Raw genomic sequence first — 23,608 nt, 5'->3', positions numbered from 1 at the left:
AAAATCACATCAGCTCTAGTACCTTAAACCCTTCAATAATGCACCGTGGTATCTGTCACTCTGCAAACAACACCAACAGTTTGTTAGTGTGACCCCAGCCTGACCTCAGGACACCATCTTCTAAGACTGTCTTGATGTTTCATCTTAAAATCTGGAGGTAGCCATGATAACATGAACCATTTACTGCTTGGGAACATAAATGTAGATTTTTGACTGTTGACAAACAGTTACTGTGAGGTCCAGGTATTTTACTTTATTTCAATAAGCTCCCTAAAGTCTACCACGAGGTAAATCAGCTGCACACATACACAGATTTAATAGAGAACTTTAAATACAGGCTGAATTTCTTCCAGATCTGTGCTGCCCTCTGTTGGCTGACTGTTTACTGACTCTTCTCATAGATGCACACGTTTCTTCGTGGCATACATTAAACAGGATATGTGACCTGCAGCCTGAAGTGCGCCCATGCAGACACATTAGCAGGACTTTGATATGACACATCTTCAAATAAACCGAAAACAACAACCCAACAAACCTTTGTGCGAACTTTATTGAAACCTCCTACGACCTGGCGTCCACATATCAGCCCAATCAGCCCAAATATCAAGGAGAAATTAAAAATGCATGCCGAGGAAGAGGAGGTTAAACTTGGTCAACTTTATTTAAACTTTCCAAAGGTTTTAGAGAGTACGGATTAAATAAATAAATCAGTGAGCTGTAAAAATGATTCATGATGTCATCAAGTTTTCTTCTTTTGGTCACAGTGTCTGAAGGAAAAACGCAAAACTAAAGTGAAAAAAGGGAACGACTGCGTAAATTTTATTTCCAAAATATTAATGTAATTCTAAAAAGAAAAGTTTTGATCCCTGGATGTTCATCGAGTGGTTATTATTAGATTTTTGCCACTTAAAACTAAATCTACAAAATCTGCTTAAAGTGAAGTATGAGCAGCGGTGCTGTGAACCCATCCAACCAAAGGAATTTATAAAAATTTATAAAACCCAGATGGGTTATGAAATCACTGAAAATAATGAAACAAATTAAGTTGCACAAATCTATTTTTTTAAATTTATTGATTTTTTTAAATGTAAAACTAAATTAATATATATATATAAATTTATTGATTTTTTCTTTATTAATGTGTGCTATTTGCAGGTTTGGGGGAATTATTATTAGGTACTTTTAATCCATGTAAAATTAACAGGTGCTAACTGGTGTATAAATAATAAAAACAGACAGAAGGAAAAAACTGGCAGGTTAGATTTAGCAAATTCAATTTGAATTCATTAAAATCTTCCGCGTAAAGTTAGTAAGTTTTGAGTTTTTGGATTCAAAGTCCCTGAAGGTAGCATCACTGTGTAGGTGTGTACCGCACGGTGGCGCTGTTTCACGTTGAACGCTACAGCATGACTGGCATGAATGAAAGTCCAAAAACTTTAGGCAAGTTCATCAGTATGAACCAGTGTAACACCGGAAGTGCCATGACTCACCTTTAAAAAGTCTTCCACAGATAAAATGTTTCGTATTCAAGAGCCCAAATAAATGTAATACATCTATATTTGTTTCACTTTATATCAGTTATATATATATTTTTAAAGTAGAAACCACAAACCTAGCTAGTTAGTGTTTGAATAGTATCTTGATTAAGTTTGAACATCTGAATGAGTGTTGTGAATTTATTATAGTGTAAAATTGTTATTAGCAATCACATGAATTCATTTTTAAAATTGCACATAAATTTGCAAGTTTTATAGGTTTTTTTTGTATTTTTTTTTAAATCACTTTAAAACATTTCTGAAAAACCATCAATCATCTATTTCATTACAACAACAAGAAAACATTATTTGGCTTATTTTTAAGTAAACTTTAATCTCTGCTTTTACATTGTACTTTCCTTAACTGTTACTCACACAAGTTGAACAATTAGAGCTGGTATTAATGTATAATTATTTGTTTAAATGATTAGTCAGTGGTTCAGTTACTGAGTAATCTTTTTCTTTTTTTTTTTTCCAATTTATGAACACTTTAAAAAAAATCTTAATATTAAACATTAATTCCAGTAGAATGTTTCTTTTGATAATCACAAATGTATTTATTTATTTTATTTACATTTTAATATACATTAAAATAATACGATAAAAAAAAAAACTTATTTTATCTTAAGTTTGTATATAGTTTGGCTGCCGACAGAAAAAGAAATTAATGCATCTTTGCCTGACAAACATGGTTTAGACTTTATTCTGAAAGGTAAAAACCGGATATTCCGCAGCATACTCTCGTTAGCTTGATGCTGCTAGCTGTAGGTTCCTCCTCTCCGTACTCAAAAGAGAAAAGCAAGCTGAAATGTCTTTTTTCGTCATTCCGTGTTGTTGAACCGCAGCTGGTGAAAGCCAGAGGACCCAAAATGTCCCCAGGTGGGTTTTTTCATTACTTTTAACCAAACACTTCAAGTTTTTTTCCCCACTTTTACGGACATCTTTGAACGAAACGCTTAATTTGTTTTCAGATATCTGCGGTGAATCACGTCCTGAACAAGAGTTCTAATGAAAACACACTGAAAACACCAAGTCGGCACGTTTACTTTAGCACAGCCTAGTTTTTACCGTTTACCGTGTTTTCCCCCGTTATTTTTGATAGCTTTGAGAGTCTTTTAAACTATGGCGTTCTTCGTGAAAAAGAAGAAATTCAAGTTTCAGACCCATCTTACCCTGGAGGAGCTCACCGCGGTGCCTTTTGTCAACGGCGTCCTCTTCTGCAAGCTCCGGCTGCTGGATGGAGATTTTGTCGCTACTTCTTCCAGGTAAATACTCCTGAAAACAACCTTAAACGTTTCTTCACACATGCAAAACATTGTTTAAAGTATCATGTTGTGGTCTCATACAGTTTGGAAGCAGTTACGGGAGGTTAAAGTGCATCTGTAGACTAAAGTGCATCTGTACATCTGAGCTTGCAATTACTGCAGTGTGTCTAAAATGTATGCAGGATATATTAGTATATTATTTAGTACAGATTTGGTGGTTGGTTTTTGGGATAAAGATGCAAAAGTTTGCATCTTAGCAGTCTCTGTTATTCCCTGTGTTGTTTTTAAACCTGTTTCTGCTCTGTTTGTGTTGCACCAGCTCGCTCCATGAGTCAGATTTAAACGCTGGGTGTTGCCATGTTAAGTGGTCTATCTGTGTATCTGCATTGGCACCTCTGCTGCACTGGGCTGCCAGACTAAACACAGCAGCAGCACCTCTAAAACCAGCTCATACTGGTCAGATAATCTTGGTATACCAGCTCTTTCAGCTGTGTCGGGGATGAGACGGGGAAGATAACTCTGATTTCTGGGCTTTTCATCTTCTCATTTGCGTCACATAACTTCAGATTTTCTTCTTCTGACCTTGATAACGTTCATAACTTTCATCTGTTTTTCCTTCCTCGTTCCTGATTTTCTAGATGAGATCAGGTGAAGGACACACAAGGTCTTTGCTTCAGTGTTTCACACTTGTTGAAGGTTGAATGGATACAGTGACTGTCTGAAAGTCAGTTTAAGACCCTCCTGCTTCTCTCTCCTTCTTACAGACTGGCTTACTGAACTGACCTCATTGTGTAAAACAATATGAGGCACTACGCTGTTAGTCAGCTAAGTGCTTTATTGGCGGAGGATCTCTGAAGTGCTTTTAACCTGTTTATCAGATCCAACGATGAGACCACAATTTTCCAGATCTGCTTTCCTATTTCACTGGTTGAAATACTCTGCCTCTTTTTCTTCTTTTACTGGGATGTTTCCTCACCCTGTTTGGACCTCATGTACATACAGGCCTGCTGAACTTCAAATCCCACAGCGGACACATGTGTATGTGGGGTTGGGAGGGGAGGGGGGTTCCTGTGCGTACTTAAAAAGCAGGTCATCCTCCTTCATCTACCCACTCAGCTCCCGGTTTGCACGTAGCATCAACTGCAGACTGAGTGTGTGAGAGGGGCTCACAGAGGGGAAGTAAACAACACATACGATCGGAGATCATCTTGATCAGGTTTCTTGTCTGCAGATGTTTCCGCTTTTCTTTCCTTCATCAGTGTGGCGGGGAAAGCGGTTTTGGACTTCTGTGGAGGAGCAGATAATCTCACGGAGGGAGCAGACCTCTGCGGTCAGAGCCCAAAACATAGTTACTTTGGCGCAACATGTTAGTAAATTCAATATACAACACATTAAAAACAACAGACAGTGCACAGCAAGTGATCAAAACATAGAACATTTTTATTCATTTCTCATGATTTAAACAGCAACTCCCAATAATTTCAAATCTTAAAGTTGGCCTGGCCAAGTCAGTAGCCATACGAGCTTAAAAAACATCAAATCAAATCAAATCACTTTATTGTCACATAAAAGTGATTTGATTTGATTTGAAATGCATGAAAATGCAACAAATAAAACATGAAATAAAAGATCTCTAATGTGATATACTAATACACACAACAAAACACTAGTGGTTTCCCCAGAAAAAAACATCAAACGTCTCCTGATGATGCTTTTAAAATCATTTGTAGATATAATTTCCTCACCCAGGTCAGTTCTAAAATAAGTCCCTCAATAGAAACGCTGTGGGAATCTTTAGTTGGAACTGTACGGTTCAGCATCTTGGCCAATGATACTTGAACATGAGACTAGAGGAGTCGCGGATCAAACCACTGAACTTCTGATTGGTAGACAAGCCACTCTACCTTCTGAGACAGCTTTATTGAGCCTCAAATTTGAGAAACGCTTGTGCAAAAGCTGATGAAACTGGAAACGTGATGTATAGCAAGAAAGCAAAAGCTACTCTAGTGGAATCCACTGAACTTTTGCCAGTTTTGTGTCGTAATATAAACACATAGAGGTCTCTGAGGTTCAGGAAGATCCATTGTTTTTATTTTCTGCCTTCAGAGGATTGCAGCTCTCACTAAAATGTTTATCTGTCAAACTAAAGCTCCCCTCTGCTGAGGAAAAAAGCGAACTAAATGCCTCCCCTTTCCCTTTCTCTCGGCTCATGTCCCCTGGAGCAAGGACGGCAATGTCTGAGGCCTCTGTGCCCTCAGAGGTCACTCTCATCTCGGGTGGTTATATAACAGCTCAGTCCTTCCCTGGGATGTGTTATCATCTCTGTGACTGAAAACAAGGGCTCTCTCAGAGGAGGGGACAACAACCGTGGCACAGGGAGGCTCCCTCCACGGCGGACATTAGATTAGGGTTATGTCATAGATCTGACAAGCCCGGTCTTTGTATGCAGGGCCCCGCCTTGTTGAAGGTTGTGGACAGTTGGGGTGGGATTAACAGCGAACGTGTCCAGGGGACTGCGCTGTTGGAAGCACAGAGGGGATCACATGCTGCAAATGTGACTGTCTAGCTCTCAGAGCAGCGTGTCAGGGCTTTTTATTTAGTACAATTGGAAACTTTTTACTGAAGCCATAAAATACTCTAGAAAGTGTTTACTGAGGTAAATGGGTAACCAGAGCAGTCGCCCTCCTGTCTACGTGTCATCACTGTTTTAGCCGATGCTAGCTTGCAACCAGCGCTCTCCTTTGGAAACATGAGCCGAGAAACAAAGTGTTAACTGTGTTTTTTTTTTGGGGTTTTTTTTTTTTTTTTTACTGTGCAAAATCAGACTCACTCAAGGCTGAGGTTTTTTTTTTTTTTTTTTTTGTAGTATTTTTTTTGAGGGGGGTTGTGTGGCGTCTTTAAATGTTGTATTTTGTCTGAAGAGCAGTGACGGATGACACTAACTGGGGTTATCAAGTCAATTTCCACACTAGAAAAGACAAACATAATATATTTGGAGTCTTGTAGGCGGTGCTGCCCTGCTGGGGTGGTATTAAGGCGACTGAGTACTATGAAGAACAATTTATTATATCATGGATTTTAAATCTCATCTGGTGGTAAAAGACTGCCCTGTGGTTTCAAATATCTGTGCGGTTTGTTAATGCTGTTATGGTGGCTTTTACATTAGTCTGAATGACCACAGCAGTGCCTTGCAGGTGGATGTTGCTCAGGTTTAAGCAAAGGGTTTAACTTTTCTGCTTAATAACCTTGTGTTTTCTCCAGAGCCCCCCTAATGTCTGCATACCTGCTGTGTAACACATTGGAGCAACTGAAACTAATAAAGGAGTGTTTTTGCAGGGGTTACTCTCAGTCTGAACTCTCTCTAATGCCACAAGTGGGTTAATGTTTATACCAAAATATTAAATTGGTAATTATTTTTAACGGGTGCAGTAATTGTTGCCAGCTTTGTGGTTGTTTCGGGACTTACTTGGATAGTTTCAGTTTGGAGATATGTAGCTGCACCCTCCCTGGAGCAAACTGTGCAGAGCTTAGAAAAAAATTGTGAATCACTTCAAGACTTTGCATTGTCTAAGGAGACTGTTAAACATGAGCTTTAAAGTCTAGTTATTGGTGGAATAACTTGGACCCCCCCCCCTCCCCCCCCTGCTTGGTTGAACTAGTCTGTTCATAGATGTATCACAGTGATAACACATAAACTCGTCATGCATGCACGGACTTCTTAGAAACTGAGCTAGAAACGGCTTGAAAGAGTTCAGGGAAACAGAAAACAGAGTTGTACTTTAGTTATAACCTTTTTTGGGAGTTTAGCATTCTGCATTTATCTTTATATCGTGGGGTAATTACACTGCAACGAGTATTTTTTATAAAAGTAATACAGTAAATCCCTTTCAGATTGTTTTGCTAATCGAGTGAAACGTTCCTCCAGTTGTCCTGCCTTCATGTAGATCCCAAAAAGGAATGTGAAATCAGCCCCAAGAAGCCCGTAATCACCCAATCCCTTTTTCCTCTTATAAATCTTTCCAAATGGTTTCGTATTGAAAACCAACAAAGACTCGTTCGAATTGGATTTTTGTTTGGTGCTCACTTTTTAGGCCGTGTGAATATAAAGAAGGCTTAAGATTACTCAAAGTATTTTTTAGAAAGTATAGCTATCTGGGAGGTTATCAGCATTCGAGAGTGTCCACTGGGTCGAGTGTGTTGGACTGCTTGTGGAGAATGTGTTTTCACTTTATAGAGCTATAGAAACCAGATGGTCTCCGTCGTGATTTGGCAGAAGAACATGCTGCAGGAGTTTGCAGGCTTTATCAGCTCTGATTCTTACGGTTCAAAGTTTACATTTTGGACATTCAGCTGATGCTTTTAATCATGCTGCTCCTGATATTTCACCACTGCCTGACACCAGTGTGAAAACACAAACACATCAGCCCTTGATGTATTTCTCTGGCCCTGCTGTGACCATGCCTGATAGATAAGCAGCAGGAGATGGAGTGTTTTCTGTGTTTCTAAGAAAAAACACAGGACTTCTGCAGTGATTTGAGACTCTGAAGAAAGTGTGATCACTTTTTATGACTGCATAGTTACGCCAGTTGTACCTGGCCGACTTTTCCCTGGATCTTGTTCTTATTAAGAATAAAATCTTGTTTTTGTTTTAAGTTTAATTTACACTTCTGTGTTCAGTCTGTATAGCGCCTATGGTATAGCCTGTGCAACAGGCAACACAGTTAGCCAGCATTTTCATTTGAGCTAAGTGCCAGTGTTGCAACTGGTCCGCTTCTTATTCAGTCATTCCAGAAGGAGGAAATGACATGTAGTTACATTTCTGCACGGAAATTGTGTTGTAAATTAGATTTAACAAACATCTATAAATCCAACTCAATGTGACTAATGTAATTATTAGCTTTGACTGGATGCTCACAGGCCAGAGCTCTTGGAAGATGTAAAGCAGAGGGACAATTATGAATTATCATAGAAGTACTGTGTGTGTGCGTGCGTGTATATTCATGGCACTTTGGTGTAGTAACAATATGGACTTCCCTCTGCTCTCTGTCCCTGTGTGGGGGACATATGGGACTAACATTAACATGTCCTAATAACAAATAAAAGTCCTAATGTGACCACTAATACTTTGGATTATGTTCGCACTGATTTACTCACTTGCACTTCAGTGTATCTTGCTGGCTCAGTATTGTGTCGCGCTGCCAGCAGTACTTCCAGGATGTAGTTCTTAGGATGTTGAAGTATCATGATCCGTTGGGTGGAGATGGCAGTTTCCGGGCAGTAGTTGTCGCGCGTCACGGACACCACACTACTGCTGACTAATCCAACATATAATGATGAGTACATCAAAGGCATTGTAGCCCGCTTTAACTGTATAAATAGTTTATATCAGTAAAGAGAATCCAAAGTAGACTTCAGTGATGAATCTGTTCTCTTAGTCACAAACATCTCTGTTAATGTGTGCCACCCTACTTCTTCTGCACTCCGTGCTTTAATGTTTTATTTCTTCTACACAGTTTATAAAACTGTATCACGGGGCGTTTAGTCATTCTGTGTATCTGTAAAGTTTTGGCTCGAGCGAAAGCAGCTGCAGGGGAGTTCAGTGGAAACGTAAGCAGGAAACCATCCAGCCACCTCTGTTTTAAACCACTTTTGGCAAATTCCCACCAAAATGTACCTGCGCTGCTTTAATGCACAAGTGTGCAACCATGATGAATATTGGAGCCCCTTATTTTGTTAAGTCTACAGATGTGTGCCACGTGACAGAGAGAAGGGAACGTCCAAAACAAAAAATAAAACGTCAGGAAGACATCCAGAGCGGGTTTGCGAGGAGAGTTGAGAAATACGACTGGGACGTGGCGCTCCTCAACAGCTGTTTCCTGTTTTCCTCTCACTTTTCCAGCGGTTAGCGCTTTGCTGGGATGTGAGGGGAGGCGCGTGGGGTGTGGCGGGGGGGTTTGGACGTTGGTGGTCTGGTATCTGACCAGGTAATCAACGTGAACTTCCTCCATACAAGGGCTTTCCTGTTGTGAAACTGATTGTTAGGGATTGCAACTGTAGAGCTGACCTTTTTCATTATCACACATGTGTGACAGCAGAGCTTCACAAAAGTTGACTGCAACCAACAAGAGACGAGAAAGTCGACTTTATCAATAGTCAGAATGACTCCAGTGTTGGGTTAAGGCCCCGAAGAGGCTCGTTGATTTGATTTCCCTTGTGGGTTTAAGATTCCAGAGCCCAGACTGTGGTGTTTAGCCGCATATAAACCCGCTGATGATTGCATCCAAATTATTATGACATTAAAATGTAAGAACTATCAGTTTGGTTTGCTTTTTTACTCCTAAACTGACAAATAGTGAAAGGAAAAATAGCCGTCAGTTTCACAGAATGCATAACTCTTCTCGGTCTTATAATTGTTTTAAGCTTTAGGTTTAGGATGTTAGTTGGACATTACAAAAAGAAGGTTGATTTTCCAGGTGGTGTTTGACCTAAACAGTTACAGATACAGGTGAATGCAGTGGTATGCTGACATTTGCCGTTCTTTTCCTGAAAAAAGCTTACCATTTAGTCCAGCTCAAGGTTATGTGAATAAAAGTGATACTTTTGGGTGGTGAGGTTTGCCTAGAAGAATGAAGAGGTACTTGCACTGTCTTCATCCTACACTGGTGCTAGTCTTCTGAGTTCTCTGTTGTACTTTGTTTTGCTTCCATCTGCAAGGGGCGGATGGGGTCATGGTGAAAACTGTAGCCGGCAGGAACAGGAGTTTGCCCTCGCAAGATAGGGGTCATGGTCAAAACCATCCGCTAATCCTGCTTCCATGTCTCCCACCATTTTTGCCTCGTTTTCATTAAATAGATTGGTTTAAATCTTAATTATAGAAATACATGATATGATGGTTCTAAGGTTAATTTGTATTTGTGTTAAATAATGTTTTCAGTATTGAGCAAAATGAGTAGGACTGATGTAAATAAAGGTTATCTTATTTGCTGTAACTGAGCATGTTGTACTTCACTGTAACCAGGGCCAAACTACCTATGAATTTGACATTTAATTGATAAACTTCCCATTTAAACGTATTATTTTACAAGAAATACTGAATCATCAAAGGGTCCCACATGTGAGCTGTTTAATTACTACCTTTGAAGTCTACGTTACCATTTGCTCTACTCATTTCCCCTCAGTTCCCTTCACTGTCTGAAACGAGCCGTTTTAGATCCTCCCCCTTTAAGGCCACCCTCCCTGTAAGCTGACTTTCTTCTGATTGGCAGAGGGGAGATTAACATATTTGGGACGTCCCCTCATACAGAGCCAATAGTAGGACAGAATAGTCTGTTTAGAGTTGTTTTAAGCTTTAGGTTTTGGCTCACAGGGATTATTTGTACATGCGCTGACCTTGTTATGTGAAACTTTGGTCGTGTTTAATTTGAACATAATGGCAGATAATAAAGAAAAACAGAAAAATGACTAACACTGACACATTTACACTGATGATGATCAGTAGGTGTATTTAAAAAAAAAAAAAAAAAAAAAAAATACACGATAAAAAAGTTAAAGCAGCTGGAGGAAGTAACTGTTGTGCTCGAATGGTTGTTAAAAGGGTGATGGCGTCAGCGAGGATCGACCCTGTGGCTTTCTGACTCCTCGCCCGTTCCTGTCCCCGTCCGTGGACTCTGCAGGATCAGTCTGCTTCCTCAGCACTCTGCCGTCTGGCTGTTTATCTGAGCGCTCGATACGACCCGACCGGGGTCCTGCCTGAATGTTTGTGTTTCTTGTGCGGCCGCGGGCCCCCGGAGCCACGCAGCCGGGATGAGCGATAAGGATCCCGCTCTGCCGACATGTTGAGTCATCACATGTGAGGTCCGGTGGAGGGGCAACTCAAATCACAGGCCACAAGTTTATATCTCAGTCTTGCAGGCTGAGTTTAGTGTGTAATCACAACTTTAATGATTGTTAGTGGAGAGATTGTCTTTGCTCTAGGGGTCATTTAGGCTCAGTTTTCCCACATTACAAGAGAACTGAACGTCTGAAGAGCAGGAACATGAACTCCAGTAATCTAGCCATGTCAGAGTTTTAATAATGTTTTTTGGCAGCTCAGAGAAGGTCGGAACAAAACTGATTCCAGTTCCTGTAACTTTAGCTCACCGTGATGGATTTATTTTTCATCATGTAAGGGTTTCCGAACAGCAGTAGCAGATGTGATTCGTAGATGCTGGTGCTTGAACCCCTGAGACACCACAAAACTGTTTGTCAGAGATGAAGCAGACTGTAAATAAATAGTCAAAATTTAAGGAAACTGTCCAAGACGACTTTCTGTGTTAACATTTTAAAAGAAGTTGGCGTTTTAGAAAATGCTTTCACCTGAAAAAGGTCAGCGTTCTGCTCAAGACAGGCTGGATTCGATATGTAAACTTGTGTAACATTGACAAGATTGTACAGAGCTGTCTTAGCCCACCACAGATAACAAAAATAACACCAAATAAATGATAAATAGTTCCTAATAAAGACAACAGAACAGGGGGTGCTGCTGAAAAGGGTTAAAACTGTGCATCGCAGCCTAGTTTCCGCCGATGTCCACCAGTAATGAGCCAGTCCTCACAGACTTCCACCAGCACAACAGTACAAGCTGTGGTTTATTTATTTATTTTCTTTATAAGTTGCACGTTTTAAATCTGTTTCCTGTAGTTCATTTGTAAACTGAAAAATTAAGTTATTTTTCATGTCGAGGCGTTCCTGTCTCACCCTTTTTCTCATGCTGTGTTTCCGGTTTTTGTCTCCACTGTATCTCCTCAAAAATACTCTGAAGAGTTACTTCATATCCTTTATTTGCTCTTCTTAGTTTTAACCTCGTTTCCTATGTCCTCTTCCTGTCCTCCTGTGCTTTTGTCACTCAGTTTGCAGATCTTATGCTTTACTAATACTTCCCAGTCTAGCCAGGATGTTACCGTTTTATTTAATCTGTTGGTCTTCTTTGGTTTTGGTTTCATTATTTGACTTCAAGCCTGTTCTCCTGTACATAAACCTAACTGTGTTTTCAGTTTGATCGATGGTGAATTAAATGTGGATAGTGATGCTCGTTGTAGAAGTTTGACAGCTTGTTTTCAGCTGCTGGAAAATATGCTTGGATCAGAGCAGATTTCTTTTATAAATACTCGTGATTTGGTTCAAACGTACCGGATGATGAAAGGGTTGCCTGCAGGGCAAGCGCTTGGAAGAGGACAGGCACAGTCACGGCCTCCGTTTAGTTTTTTTTCTTCACAGGCGGTTTCATGTCCTCTGTTTATGTGAGCTCTGTCCGGCTGTGGTGAGAGCAGTTTCAGCATCTGTCTTCTGTCTCTGCAGCCTGTTTTTACTGAGCTGCAATCGCAGCACAGCGCAGAAATGCTGCTCCCATGAAGTCTTTCATTTTTGGGGGGTAAACCAAGTGTTTTTGAAGCCTGTAAAACAGTTCATATAAGGTTTATTTTAGTAAGTGAAAATGTTTAATCTGTGTCCTTTGTGATGTGTGATTGTGCACATACTTGGTAAGAAAGAATGTATTCTTTACAACATTCTGATGTCTTTCAGAAAAAAGAAGTCCTTTTTTGGCTCATGGTTAAACTTTAAGGTTTTGTTAAATCCTACTTACAAACAAATGGGATCAAAATATATTGGTAAAGTTTTAACCCACATACTGTCTCACATAACAGATTATGGATTAGGATGAAGACAGCTGATAGCTGTAACATCTTTCAACAGCTTAAATGTTTTGTTTTGTTTTGACACTTGTTGTTTTGTTCTATATAAATTTTCATATAAGGTGAACAACAAAGCAGCAGCTGTTTGTGGGTATTTCAGTATAGCTTTAATAACAACTTGTATTTGTAGGTTTGCAGCAGTTTTGAAATTTACTGCAAGCTGTGATCAGAAGGAGTTGAAATGACGCAAAAGCTCAGGTGATGGTGCTTTCTCCTTGTCATTGTGTTTGGTGTGTTGCTTCTTTGGAGGCTGTCACTGCACTTATGGTAACCGAACATGTTGTCATCAACCACATCGATGTCGTTTTACATCACTTGTCTCTCCACGAGTGAGTGAGTGAGGAGCAGTAAAAGGAGGTGCACTCGGACTGAAAGTGTGACTGACGGTGTGAATATCATCAGCAGTAGACTGACTCTCTAACTGACCAGAAATGAGATTCGTCCAAATAAATTGAATGAACAACTACAAAGTCAGTTTATTCTGACTTTGAACGACTGTTTTTCTTTTCCACCAACACAATGCTGGACTTTCCACTAGAGAAAGTGGGATGTTGGTGCCAGAAAGCTGCTGCTGGCACAAAATTAACTGCGTGCATCACAGGTATTCTGTCTTCTCTGATTCTTTTATGTATTTTAATGTTTTAATGCTCCAGCCAGTTCTGCCTTGTTAGCCTTTGGGAACCATCCCACATTGTGATAAGTTGCAGAGCCACACCTTAACAGGAATCTGTATATTTTTCCAGTTTTCTTTTTTCACCATATATTTATTTTATAAGCACAGAGTTTTTTTTTTTTTTAAAGCAAAGTTTGAAGCTGGGATTTTGTTCATACAAAATCCTATATTTGCAGCTGACTCTTTTTCCCAACTTCTTCCAGCTGAGGTGAATCAAACCCCCTGATACAACACGTTGACCTTTTCCTTTTAGGTCAGTGTTGAGTGACAGGGGCAGCCTTTGCAGATTTTAATTTCAGGGCTCATGTGCGAGCTGTACGTAGACCTCAGTCTTAATAAATGTCTGGGTCAGATCAGAATTGAAACGAGGTGGCTGCTGGATGGGGATTTGGAGTGTTTCCTTTGGTTTTGTTCCAAGGTTGTTTTCATTACAGACAGCCGAGGCACATGTAAAGAGCAGAAGCCAGAGCTGGTGTGAGCAGAGCCAGAAAGCACTCTGTTAAAACCTCTTCTGCAGAATTTGGGGTAATGGGGGAGAAACTCACGGCAGCCTCCTCCTGCATTAAAGGAAAAGTGTGAGAGTGAAAACAGGGAACAGAAGAGAGTCAAAGGCAGCAGGTGAGATTAGAAACAAACACCTTGTAAAAATGTATCAGGGTGAAGCTGAGTGTTGGTGTGAGCTGCTCCTCCGCCTCCTCCTCCTCCAAGCTGCTGGGAAAGCGGTCGGTGGATTTGAGTGCGAGGTTTCCATGGAGCCTGAACAAAGCCATCTGGACTGAGGAATGTGGTTTGGGAACGCTCCACCTTACACACTGACTGACCAAAAGCGTGGGGGTCCTGATAAGAGTGTGTGTGTGTGTGTGTGTGTGTTCTTGTGTTTTGACTCTTCTTGGAACCTCACTCGTTTCCAGGGATAGAGAGATTAAAACATTTTACCTTCCTTCACCTCTTTATATGGCCCGTTTGGGAATTAGACTTTGGTGAAGGGTTAAAGTTTTAGGAGGGGGTTGTGCATGTAGTAAGTTACAATATATTCTCTTGTCATTTGTTTAGAAGTTAAAAACTCAAATTTTAACTTTCTTTGGATAAGCCAGAAAATGATGTCTGATTATTTTAGCTCCATAAAGCCGTAAACAACAGGTTTTATATGTCAGTAATACTGCCTCTTCTTTGTAATAGACTTCCAGGCTAATAAATACAATAACAAGGAATAAATAATTTAAATGTAGCCAAAGAACACTGTTTAGGGCAATAAAAAACAAAGAAGCAAAAATGTAAACTGTTTAGTACTTTTAATTCTTAAATTCTCATTTTGGCTCCCTTAAACAGAAAACACATATTACATGCTTTTATATATGCAAGTGTGATCTGTTCATTCCCCTGTAGTAGGATGAGTTGCTGTTAAAAGACAAGAGCTCTGAATAATATGACTAAAATGTACTCAGAATAGTATTTAATTCATTGTAAACGTGCAAAAGCAAACGTGTAACTGGCTCAGCTGTTTTTAACATTTGCTAACTGTGAGAAAAAGAATTAAAAGAAGAAGGAAAAACAAGATGATGGTGGTAAAAATCACACAACACATTGTGGAGAGCTATGAATAAAGATGAAGGGGGGATGGGAGTGTGAGGAGCAGCTGCTGCTAACTATAGACACTGTGCGTGTCGTTTGAGACAGCTCGACCTCCTCATGTACACTGAAGTGGCTGAAATTAAAAGTAAAAAAAAGATTTTTAACTGAACTCCTGATCTGACTGTCTGACTGGTCCAGAGCAATGTTTTTAGGCCAGTTTTTCATAAATTTGTGTAGTAGTGTTTCCTTAAAGAGTGCAAGAAAATTCATTATGCATATTTATGGGCTACACATGATGAATCCTTTTGATTTTAATTTAACATGTAAATGACCCAAGTGAATAACGGCCTTCATATGAGACCTTAGTAAATACCTGATGAGTTTATGTGGTCAATCACTCGTTTGAAATGATGGTGAAGTATATTTTTTAAAACAGGATTATTCGGGCTAATGATTTGTGATTAACAAGTTTTTAGCCAATGAGCATTCGGTTTTCCAGTTGGATCTATCCGGCAAGATGGCGAGAAAGCTCATCTTGACAGTTTTAAACTTCACAAACCAGCAGAGCACATGAGAGTAGCTGCGCTTTGGGTAAATTCAGAAAAGTAATCACTGATTTTTCTGGAGTTAATTATGCCTAATGGAAATGTTGCAAAAAACCTAATTGACGACAACACAGACATCCATTTGTTCGTCCATCAATCCATCCACCTGTCCGGCCATCTGTCTATGCATCATCTCCATTATCTTATCTGAGGTCGGGTTGCGGTGGTAGCAGGCTAAGCAGATTATTCCAGACATCCTTCTTCGTGCTCAGCCTTTCCAGTTCCTCCAAGGGGATTCTAAGGTGCTCCCATGGTAGTAGACCCAGATGTCAACCCAGCAGGTTCTGGGTCTTCCCCAGGGTCTCTTCCAGTTGGATGTGCCTGGTCTCCTAACCAGATCATCAAACTTCCTCAACTAGCTCGTTTTGTAGAAGCAGCAGCTCTACTCTAAAGGTCCCTCTGGATATCTGAGCTCCTCATCCTACCGCTAATGCTGAGCCCAGCCACCCAGCAAAGGAAGCAAAGCTGCTTGTGTTCACAGACTTATTCTCGGTAATTCAGAAGTTGAATCGATGAGCTGAGCGTGTAGGGATCATCTACAAAGTGTAACAGGAAAAACTAAGATACTTCAAACACACATCACTGGTCTTCTGTTGGTTTTGCTACTTTAGTGTTGGAATAAAGACTTTTTCGAGTCACTTTTGTACTGTTTCATGAATATCCTGCAGCTTAATTCATTTTCTTTTTTGTTGTATTGGTTTTCTGTGTTGAGCAGTCACTGGGAGTTGTTTGAGTGTAAATGTTCCTCTGTACAGTTCGAGGGTGCTGTGTGGGATTGGTGAGGAAACACTTGGTGTATTGTCACACTGACTTTTAAATCCAAAGGAGCTGTAATAGAAATTGAGCTCATTAGTGCTGATCACGAAGCCCGCCGTGTCTGTGATTTATATGTGGTGGGATTAAGGAGGCGTCACGCAGTTTAAGTGACTCCAGAAACATTTGGCTGTCCATTTAATCTATTCCTTCTCAGCATGCTGTTACACAGACTTTCCAAAATGAGCTGTTTGCCATTTAGAAGGAGAAAAACATGACTCTTTTTTTTCATCTCATTTCACTCCTGATTGACAGAACATTTACACAAATTATGGGGCTTTTCAGTAGGATGGTATTTAACAGAAATGTTTGGCTGACAAGATGATGGTGATTCACAGTAAAGTGTAGATTCTCATAACTTCACAATAATAAATACTAACCTGTACGTAGTGTTTTCGTCCCCCCCCATAATGAGCATGCCCTGTAGTATTTTAGAGCTTTAAGAACAACTTGAAACATCCTGACTTTGGCTTTTTTTGGATGTCTCTCCTTTAGCACCAAACATTTATATTTAGGTACAAATAACACACTGCTACTCGCAACGAAACACTGCTGGCACATCTCAGTAAATTTAAACTCAAATACCAAAAAAAAAAGACGTTTATCAACAAAAAAGACATTTTCTTACCTCATTTTTGGTGGAGGTAAGAAAAGACAACCTGTGAAAACACCTAAAAGTTTTACAAGTTTAGACACGTTCAACCTAAAGGAAACTGCTTGCTTTAAGCAGAGCCATTCTACTTCCTACTGATCCCATTGTACAGCAGTTGGCTGAATTGAAGCCTAGCTAAAATACATATTTGATTGCATGCAAAATGTGGAAGTAAACAAAACATTTCTTACAGAGAGGCCAATTTAGCTATATAAGCTAGCTTTCTGCTAATTAATGCTGGTTGGTCATCTAAGGTTTTACAGGGTGTTCTTCCTTGACGGTACCCATTTACAAGCAATAACTTGAAGTCAGAAGCATAATCACTCCACAGCAGAAACTTCCATGTGTGCTTAGGAAACATCTGGATTTAGTAGTTTATCACGAGGTGTTAAATTAAAATGACAGATGATATAAAGTGTCTTATCGTACTGTGATCTCCCTAATATTAACAGAAAGATGTTTCACTACAATTGAAACCCACAGAGAGAGAACAAAGAAATGTTCATGTTGTCAAACCCTTGGTTAAATGATCAAAATTATAATTTTTTTAACCCATGAAATGTAATCCGACAATGTTCCTGCTCATTCTGCAGAATGTGTGTCCTTTCTAAAAACTCAAAGTCCACAGAGTGTATGTTCACGTTATATTTAAAGTTCTTTATTGTAATTATGGTGTGTTTATATTAATAAACATTAACTCAGGGCTGGCTTCAAACGTTTGGCACCTTGTCAAAAAGGCGGCATTATGTGAAATCAGTTCGTCTGTGTCAGGATGCTTCATTGACTCATGTTTCAGGGTGTTTGCTTTAATAACGGTTAGATGACTAGTGACTGTCAAAGCTGGACTGGAGATTCTGTTTGTTTGCCTCAGTACATAGTATAAGAAATTGTTATAAATGACACACAAAAGATGATGAGAGCAAACTGTGACGAATCTGTACAGCCCCCAAAAAGAAATCCCAAAGCAAACTTTTTTTTATTTTGGTGGCAAATCTGCAAAATTTTTAAGCATAAATAAATAAATAAATAAAAGATTTACTGGCGATTCTGTACATGTGTTGTTGGTGTCCTCGAGGCCACTGAAACTGAAGCTAAATTGGTAATCAAAAATCAAAATAACTTCCCAGAGAGGGATGCAAGTGGTGAGACTTGCTTATAGAAAGACTTTGGCTTTATTTCTCAGTGGTTCTTGTGCTGGCATCACAATAACTGGGAATGATGTGCCATGTCATTCCTGAAAATAGAACCATTTCTGGGAATTTTCCTATTCTAGAAGCTCAAACATTACAGAACATGCTCATTATGGGGAGAGATTGCTTTGACATTCGGGAATGCGGGTGCACAAATGGTTAGCTTTCAGTCATTTTTTTTAAATAACCAACTAATGGATACAACTTTGACAGTCAGTGACTCTAAATTTGAATAAGAGTTTTAACTAAAACTTTTATTCTTTGCTTTAGACTTCGCTTATGACTACATTTCAGTGGCGCTGGAGGTGGTTAGTTCAGTAGCCACTAACCAGGTAGTCCCAGTGCTTCCTGACTCTCCTGTGTGGCTAGCCTGACCCCAGATAAGCTTGTCCTGAGGTCAAATGTACTTTACCTTCTCTGTCTTGGACTCCACCTGCTAACCAGAACCTTCAGTAAGTGTTTAAACTGGTTTTTGTGCTTTCCACTGAGGAGAATGAGACTCTTAGAGAAGAATAACGAGTGCTAGCGTCAGTCTAAGCCCACAGAGTTGGGTTCGCTTTGAGAATCAGCTGATTTGTTTGTCATAAAGAATCTTGCAGCTAAAATGTTTGCAGATGCAAGCATCGTCCCAAGCTGCCAATTGCCACAAATGAAATCTGATTCTGTGGGAAACACTTAAATGGATAGATTTCACGAACATTTCCACATGCTTAAAAGATCCTGCTGCAATGTCCAAATACCAGGAAGGCTAATGTACATTACCATTAGCTACAGCTGCTCTTTGTGTGTGTGGTGGTATTTGGAGAATAGTGGTATGCTAAATGCGCTTGCTTATTTTAACAGCTTTATGTTTTATATTTTATTAGAAATAAATAAAACATGAGCTCTAAAATAGAAACAAAAAATATCTTGATGTCACACCGGACTGCAGAGCAAATCCAATTTTGATGGGAATTTCATCTTACCATACACGTTACACATCCAAGTGCTTTATTTGATTACGGACTCCAAAGATCTGGATGCACATTTTTCCCATCAGCTGCTGTTTGTTGGCGTCTCTATGACACTTCTCAGGAATTTGTTTTTCAGGAACAAACAGATCACTGAAGCCGGTCTGTTTTATCACCTATTGTTCTGTTCACCACACGTTTAACCAGGATGCATGGGTACCTTAAAGGTTTTTCACAAGCCAGTCTGGGGTTTTCACAGAAGTCTCGTCACCATTGTAAACCACTTCCTTGATGGTTTCTTGTCAGTCAGACAGGTGGGAAAATCAACATTGTAGGTCGACTATGTGGGGTTTGTGTGAGAGGCCGAGACAATCGTAAACGTTTTTGAAATGAAAAATTGTAATCTGTGTCAGAAGCCCTGGGAGCCGACTCTGCCTTGCAGTTAGTTTTGGAAAAACTGGATCATGACATGCTTTCTCAGCACAGCTCTGATGAATCTGATCCTCAGTGGACACACTGGTCATGAGGCTGTGAGACGGGTATGACAGGACTGGAAAAAATGTGACGTTCTGAAGGCAGAGAATATAGCGATGTTTGTTTTGACCTTAAATTGAGATTGGGGAAAATATTCTGCTTTTAATTTAGGTCTGTGTATAAATACAGACTTTATGTTTGTGCAATCTGGCATCGTTTTCAAGTGAGGAGTATGAAGAAATGCAAAGGCACTGCAAAATGTAATGAAGCCTGTTTTTCTGTCTTACAGAGAGGAGGTTCACAATCACTGTGTGCGCTGGAGGAAGAGGTTTACCTTTGTGTCCAAAATGAGCGCCAACCCCCACACTGGAGTTCTGGACCCGTCTGTCTGCAGGGTGTCAGTCAGGAAGGTACGCCTGTCAAAGTGGCCTCGTCAGCTCTGGGGACAAACTCTGGGTTCCTAAGCTGCCTCAAAAAGATGAAGGGAACACTCGATCGCAGCAAAAACACAAAGTCAGTTTAAACTTCAGGGAGATCAGCCTGTCCAGTTAGAAATAATTCAATTCAAAATTTATTTGTATAGCACATTTAAAAACAACAGTTGACCAAAGTGCTTCACTATCGGTTAAAATCAAGAGAAAACAATAGAGAAACAAATATAGATAAATTAGAAACAAATATAGATAAATTAGAAACAAATATAGATAAATAAAAAGACGGTGAATTAACAATAAAAACATAAAACAGGCCTGATGGTGCTCATACTGAACTCGAATTAAAAGCCAAAGTAAAAAATTGAGTTTTAAGACTCGATTTAAAAGACTGAACTAAAAGACTCTGAAGTACGAATCTCCTCTGGCAGATTATTCCAGAGTCTGGGTGCTGCTACTGCGAAGGCCTGATCTCCTCTATGCTTCAATCGAGACCTTGGTTGTGCTAAGAGCATCTGGCGAGATGATCTCAGTGCTCTTTTAGGGTCAGTACAGGTGAGGAGTTTTGTTTTAAAAAAAACAAAAAACAAAAACAAAAATAGCGCCCTATTATTTAAAACTTTAAAAGTAAGTAAAAGAATCTTAAAACTCAATACGATATTTTACAGGGAGCCAGTGTAAATTTGCTAAAACTGGAGTGATGTGTTCATACATTTTAACACCTGTTAAAAGACGTGCAGCGGCATTTTGGACGAACTGCAAGCGGTGGAGAGATGAGTGTTGAAGACCTAATTAGAGAGAATTGCAGTATTCCAGTCTAGAGGTGATGGAGGCATGAATAAGTGTTTCTAGGTCTCTTGGAGGAAGATCAGGTTTAGGTTTGGCAATTTCACGCAACTGATAAAAACTTGTTTTCACAACTGTAAACCATTATGAATCCATTTCAGCTGGTTTGGTGCAGAGGATGTAGACAACATGTTTGCTGAAGAAGCTAAGCAACAGGGCAACTCCTTTAAAAAGCAACCCCTCTAACCCCTCCTGGCTGATTTAATTATTTATTTAATTATTTTTTATTTTTAATTAAAACTACAGCCTGAGATGGTACCTGCACAGATGGGGCCAGTTGGTGATGTACCAGTGCAAACTGTGTAGAGATTTTTTGCAACTGACCATTTTGCATGTGTATATCTGGGAGTTCCAAGTGTAGGGAGGAAAATGTTGAAATCAAGCATGCAAGTTTATTTTCTAACATTTGCAACATGCAATTTACTGCTAATTGTGCTGATAATTAACACAGATAAAAACAAAAAACAGGTTTTATTTTTTGTGCTTGATATTCAAATGAACTGAGTGTGCCTGTGTTTAGAAAAAAGTGCAAATTTTGTTATTCACTAGTAAAAGTAACCACATCTATGAGCTCTATCTGCATCCTATTTTCCCTGTTCAGAAAATCTGGCTCATAGTCAGTCTCCTCCAGGATGGTACGTTCATATATGTCATGGCATTTATGTCTGAAGTTTTGGTTCCTACCAAAGAGGTTTTTGCTGTTCCAATGGAAAAACCCCTGAACAAAAAAACAAAAAATTCACTAGGACTGATGAAAATCTCTGTAATTCCTTTTAAAAATTGTTTAAGTAGGCTTTAATATACAAGAGCTTATCATTTTTCTTCTTTCTGCTAAGAAAATGATGGAAAATGATGCCAAAAGGCATCAGACCGTAGTCTTGTAAATAGGGACCTTTTCTGATTTGTGATATATGTTAAGTCTTTTAAACATTAAACCTTAAGTCTTTTCAGTGTAGCTGGTGTAGCCACCGCCACAGAAATGCAGGCTTGATGCTAATTCTCCCATGTGAATGCCACCTCAGCGGCTCACTGAGCTACACCGGAGCCATGTGTGTGCCCTCAGCCTTTAATTTCATCCATCTTTTAGGAGCCCTGTAATCAGAAGGATGCTGTAATATGAAGTTGAATCATTCAGTTCATTACAGTCTTCCTGTTTTCCCTGCAGGAACTCAAAGGAGGAAAGGCGTACACTAAGGTAAGAGCTCCTCACCTCTCACATTCATAAACACATACAGTTACAGATGAGCTGTTTCATGTAAATATTAGCATTCCCTGAAGTGTTTGGCCAGCATTCCATCAGCCGGACATGAAAATGAATCATATTCCCATCACATTTGCCCAGAATCTGCAGAAACATCCTGTTAGTGCCTTCCTATCCTTAACTGTAACTGTAACCGTAAAAGCTCCGAACAAATGAGTAGCGTCTCGTAAATGTAACTCCAAGGTCAAACCCCCTCGTGCACATAAACTTTTGTTGATCCCTGGACGTTGCTGCCCGACAGGAACCGTTTCCTCTGCATTCGCCTCGTTCTTGATTTAGATTTCCTTCAGTTAAATATACCTCGCTTCCCTCCTTAGAAGACGGCTTCCTTAAACACACACCTAAGAAAACAGGACCTACCCCAAAGAATCCGGGAACACTTTTCTTGAGGGGGCTATAAAAATAAAATAAAAATAACATCGTTTCCACCTGGCAAAAAGCTCTGTGGTCTGATTTTGAGATAAAGGTCATGCAGACCCTTTCTTATCAGTGTGATCAGTGGCTGTCTTTAAATCCCTGATTGACATCTACAACCAGTTCATCAGCATTAAAACATGTACTGATAAGAAGTGGAGGAAGAGGTCTTTATCAAGTGGTTTAGGGTGAAAAAAGCAGGATTATTGAAGGAGTATTAAAAGGGATTAAAGGATCTGCCTTATGGCTTGTAAACAGGGCTGCTGTACTAAAAGAAAAATAAGATCCTGAGATGGAAATGTTAAATTGTGTGGTTTGATAGCTGGTGGAAGCAAATCATAGCCAATAAAGGTTATTTTATAAAGATTTCATGGTTTTAATCTTACTGGCTCAATGTTGTGCTCACGTGAATGTAGTAATGTCGGAAACCTGCGAATATTTGCTCCCGAATTGGTGATTGCAAATTGGATGAGAGGTAGGCTGCTTAAAGAGTTTACCATAAAGCTGTGAATGAAGGTGGTTTGTAGTCTAAGGTGCTTTGAGTGGTCAGTAAGATTAGAAAAACACTATAAATGTCAGTCCATGTCTTGTTCAGCTCATTTCCAGGTCCTTATTTCCATTCTTGCACTCTACTAGAGTAGCTTTGCATGATTTCAAGTTCAAAATAATCCTTATCGCATACCAGATTAAACAGACCTATTAAATCCTCTCACTTTCATGCACTTTTTTCTGATGAACTGCCCTGCGCACGCAAAAGGAATAATGTGCAGGTGGATGGGGCTTCTGTGCTCTTAAGATGACCATATTAGGGATATCCCCTCTCCATGATATCGTAAGGCCAAGAGTAGAAAAACACGTCAGAAACGAAGCTCTTAAGCAGTGTTTGGCTCACGAGGACCTCAAAAATTGGTCATATTTAATGAGAATTAACCACTGAACATTAAATATAAAAAGAAAAACTCATCTGTCGAGTAGCATAAACGGAAAGTGCCACAGTTATTTACTAATGTTTATGACCATGCAACAAGTGGATTGCTTTTAACCTAAATGTTTAATGTTTATCTGTTGTAAATCTGCCATCCTAAAAAGGAGTAAGACATCTGAAACAGTTGGCTTTGAAGTGGTTTGACAGATAATTATAAAGGAAAGAAATGGATGTTTAAAGTCTGCAGAGGACATTTAAAAGGAAGACTGTA

At 39.6% G+C, this 23,608-nt stretch overlaps 1 protein-coding gene across 3 annotated transcripts; it reads left to right on the top strand.

The window, feature by feature from the left end:
* The first annotated feature begins 345 nt into the window (after positions 1 to 345).
* LOC120720406 (protein FAM102A-like) lies at positions 346 to 22,579 on the top strand. 3 transcript variants are annotated; one of them, XM_040010069.1, is made up of 4 exons: positions 346 to 357; positions 2,638 to 2,800; positions 19,750 to 19,870; positions 21,903 to 22,579. In XM_040010069.1, the coding sequence occupies exons 2-4, from the start codon at positions 2,658 to 2,660 to the stop codon at positions 21,960 to 21,962; spliced, it is 324 nt and encodes a 107-aa protein (XP_039866003.1). In that variant the 5' UTR covers positions 346 to 357; positions 2,638 to 2,657; the 3' UTR covers positions 21,963 to 22,579. The 3 variants fall into 3 exon arrangements, with proteins under 3 accessions (XP_039866003.1, XP_039866002.1, XP_039866001.1); XM_040010068.1 differs by lacking the exon at positions 346 to 357 and adding an exon at positions 2,266 to 2,414; XM_040010067.1 differs by lacking the exon at positions 346 to 357 and adding an exon at positions 2,271 to 2,414 and having other exon boundaries at positions 2,507 to 2,800.
* Positions 22,580 to 23,608: the final 1,029 nt, after the last annotated feature.

Source organism: Simochromis diagramma, unplaced genomic scaffold (assembly GCF_900408965.1).
Source record: "Simochromis diagramma unplaced genomic scaffold, fSimDia1.1 OVJJ01000582.1, whole genome shotgun sequence".
In the NCBI taxonomy this organism is placed as follows: domain Eukaryota; kingdom Metazoa; phylum Chordata; class Actinopteri; order Cichliformes; family Cichlidae; genus Simochromis; species Simochromis diagramma.
The sequence above is the reverse complement of the archived record's forward strand: the minus strand, read 5'-3'. Positions and strand labels throughout refer to the sequence as shown.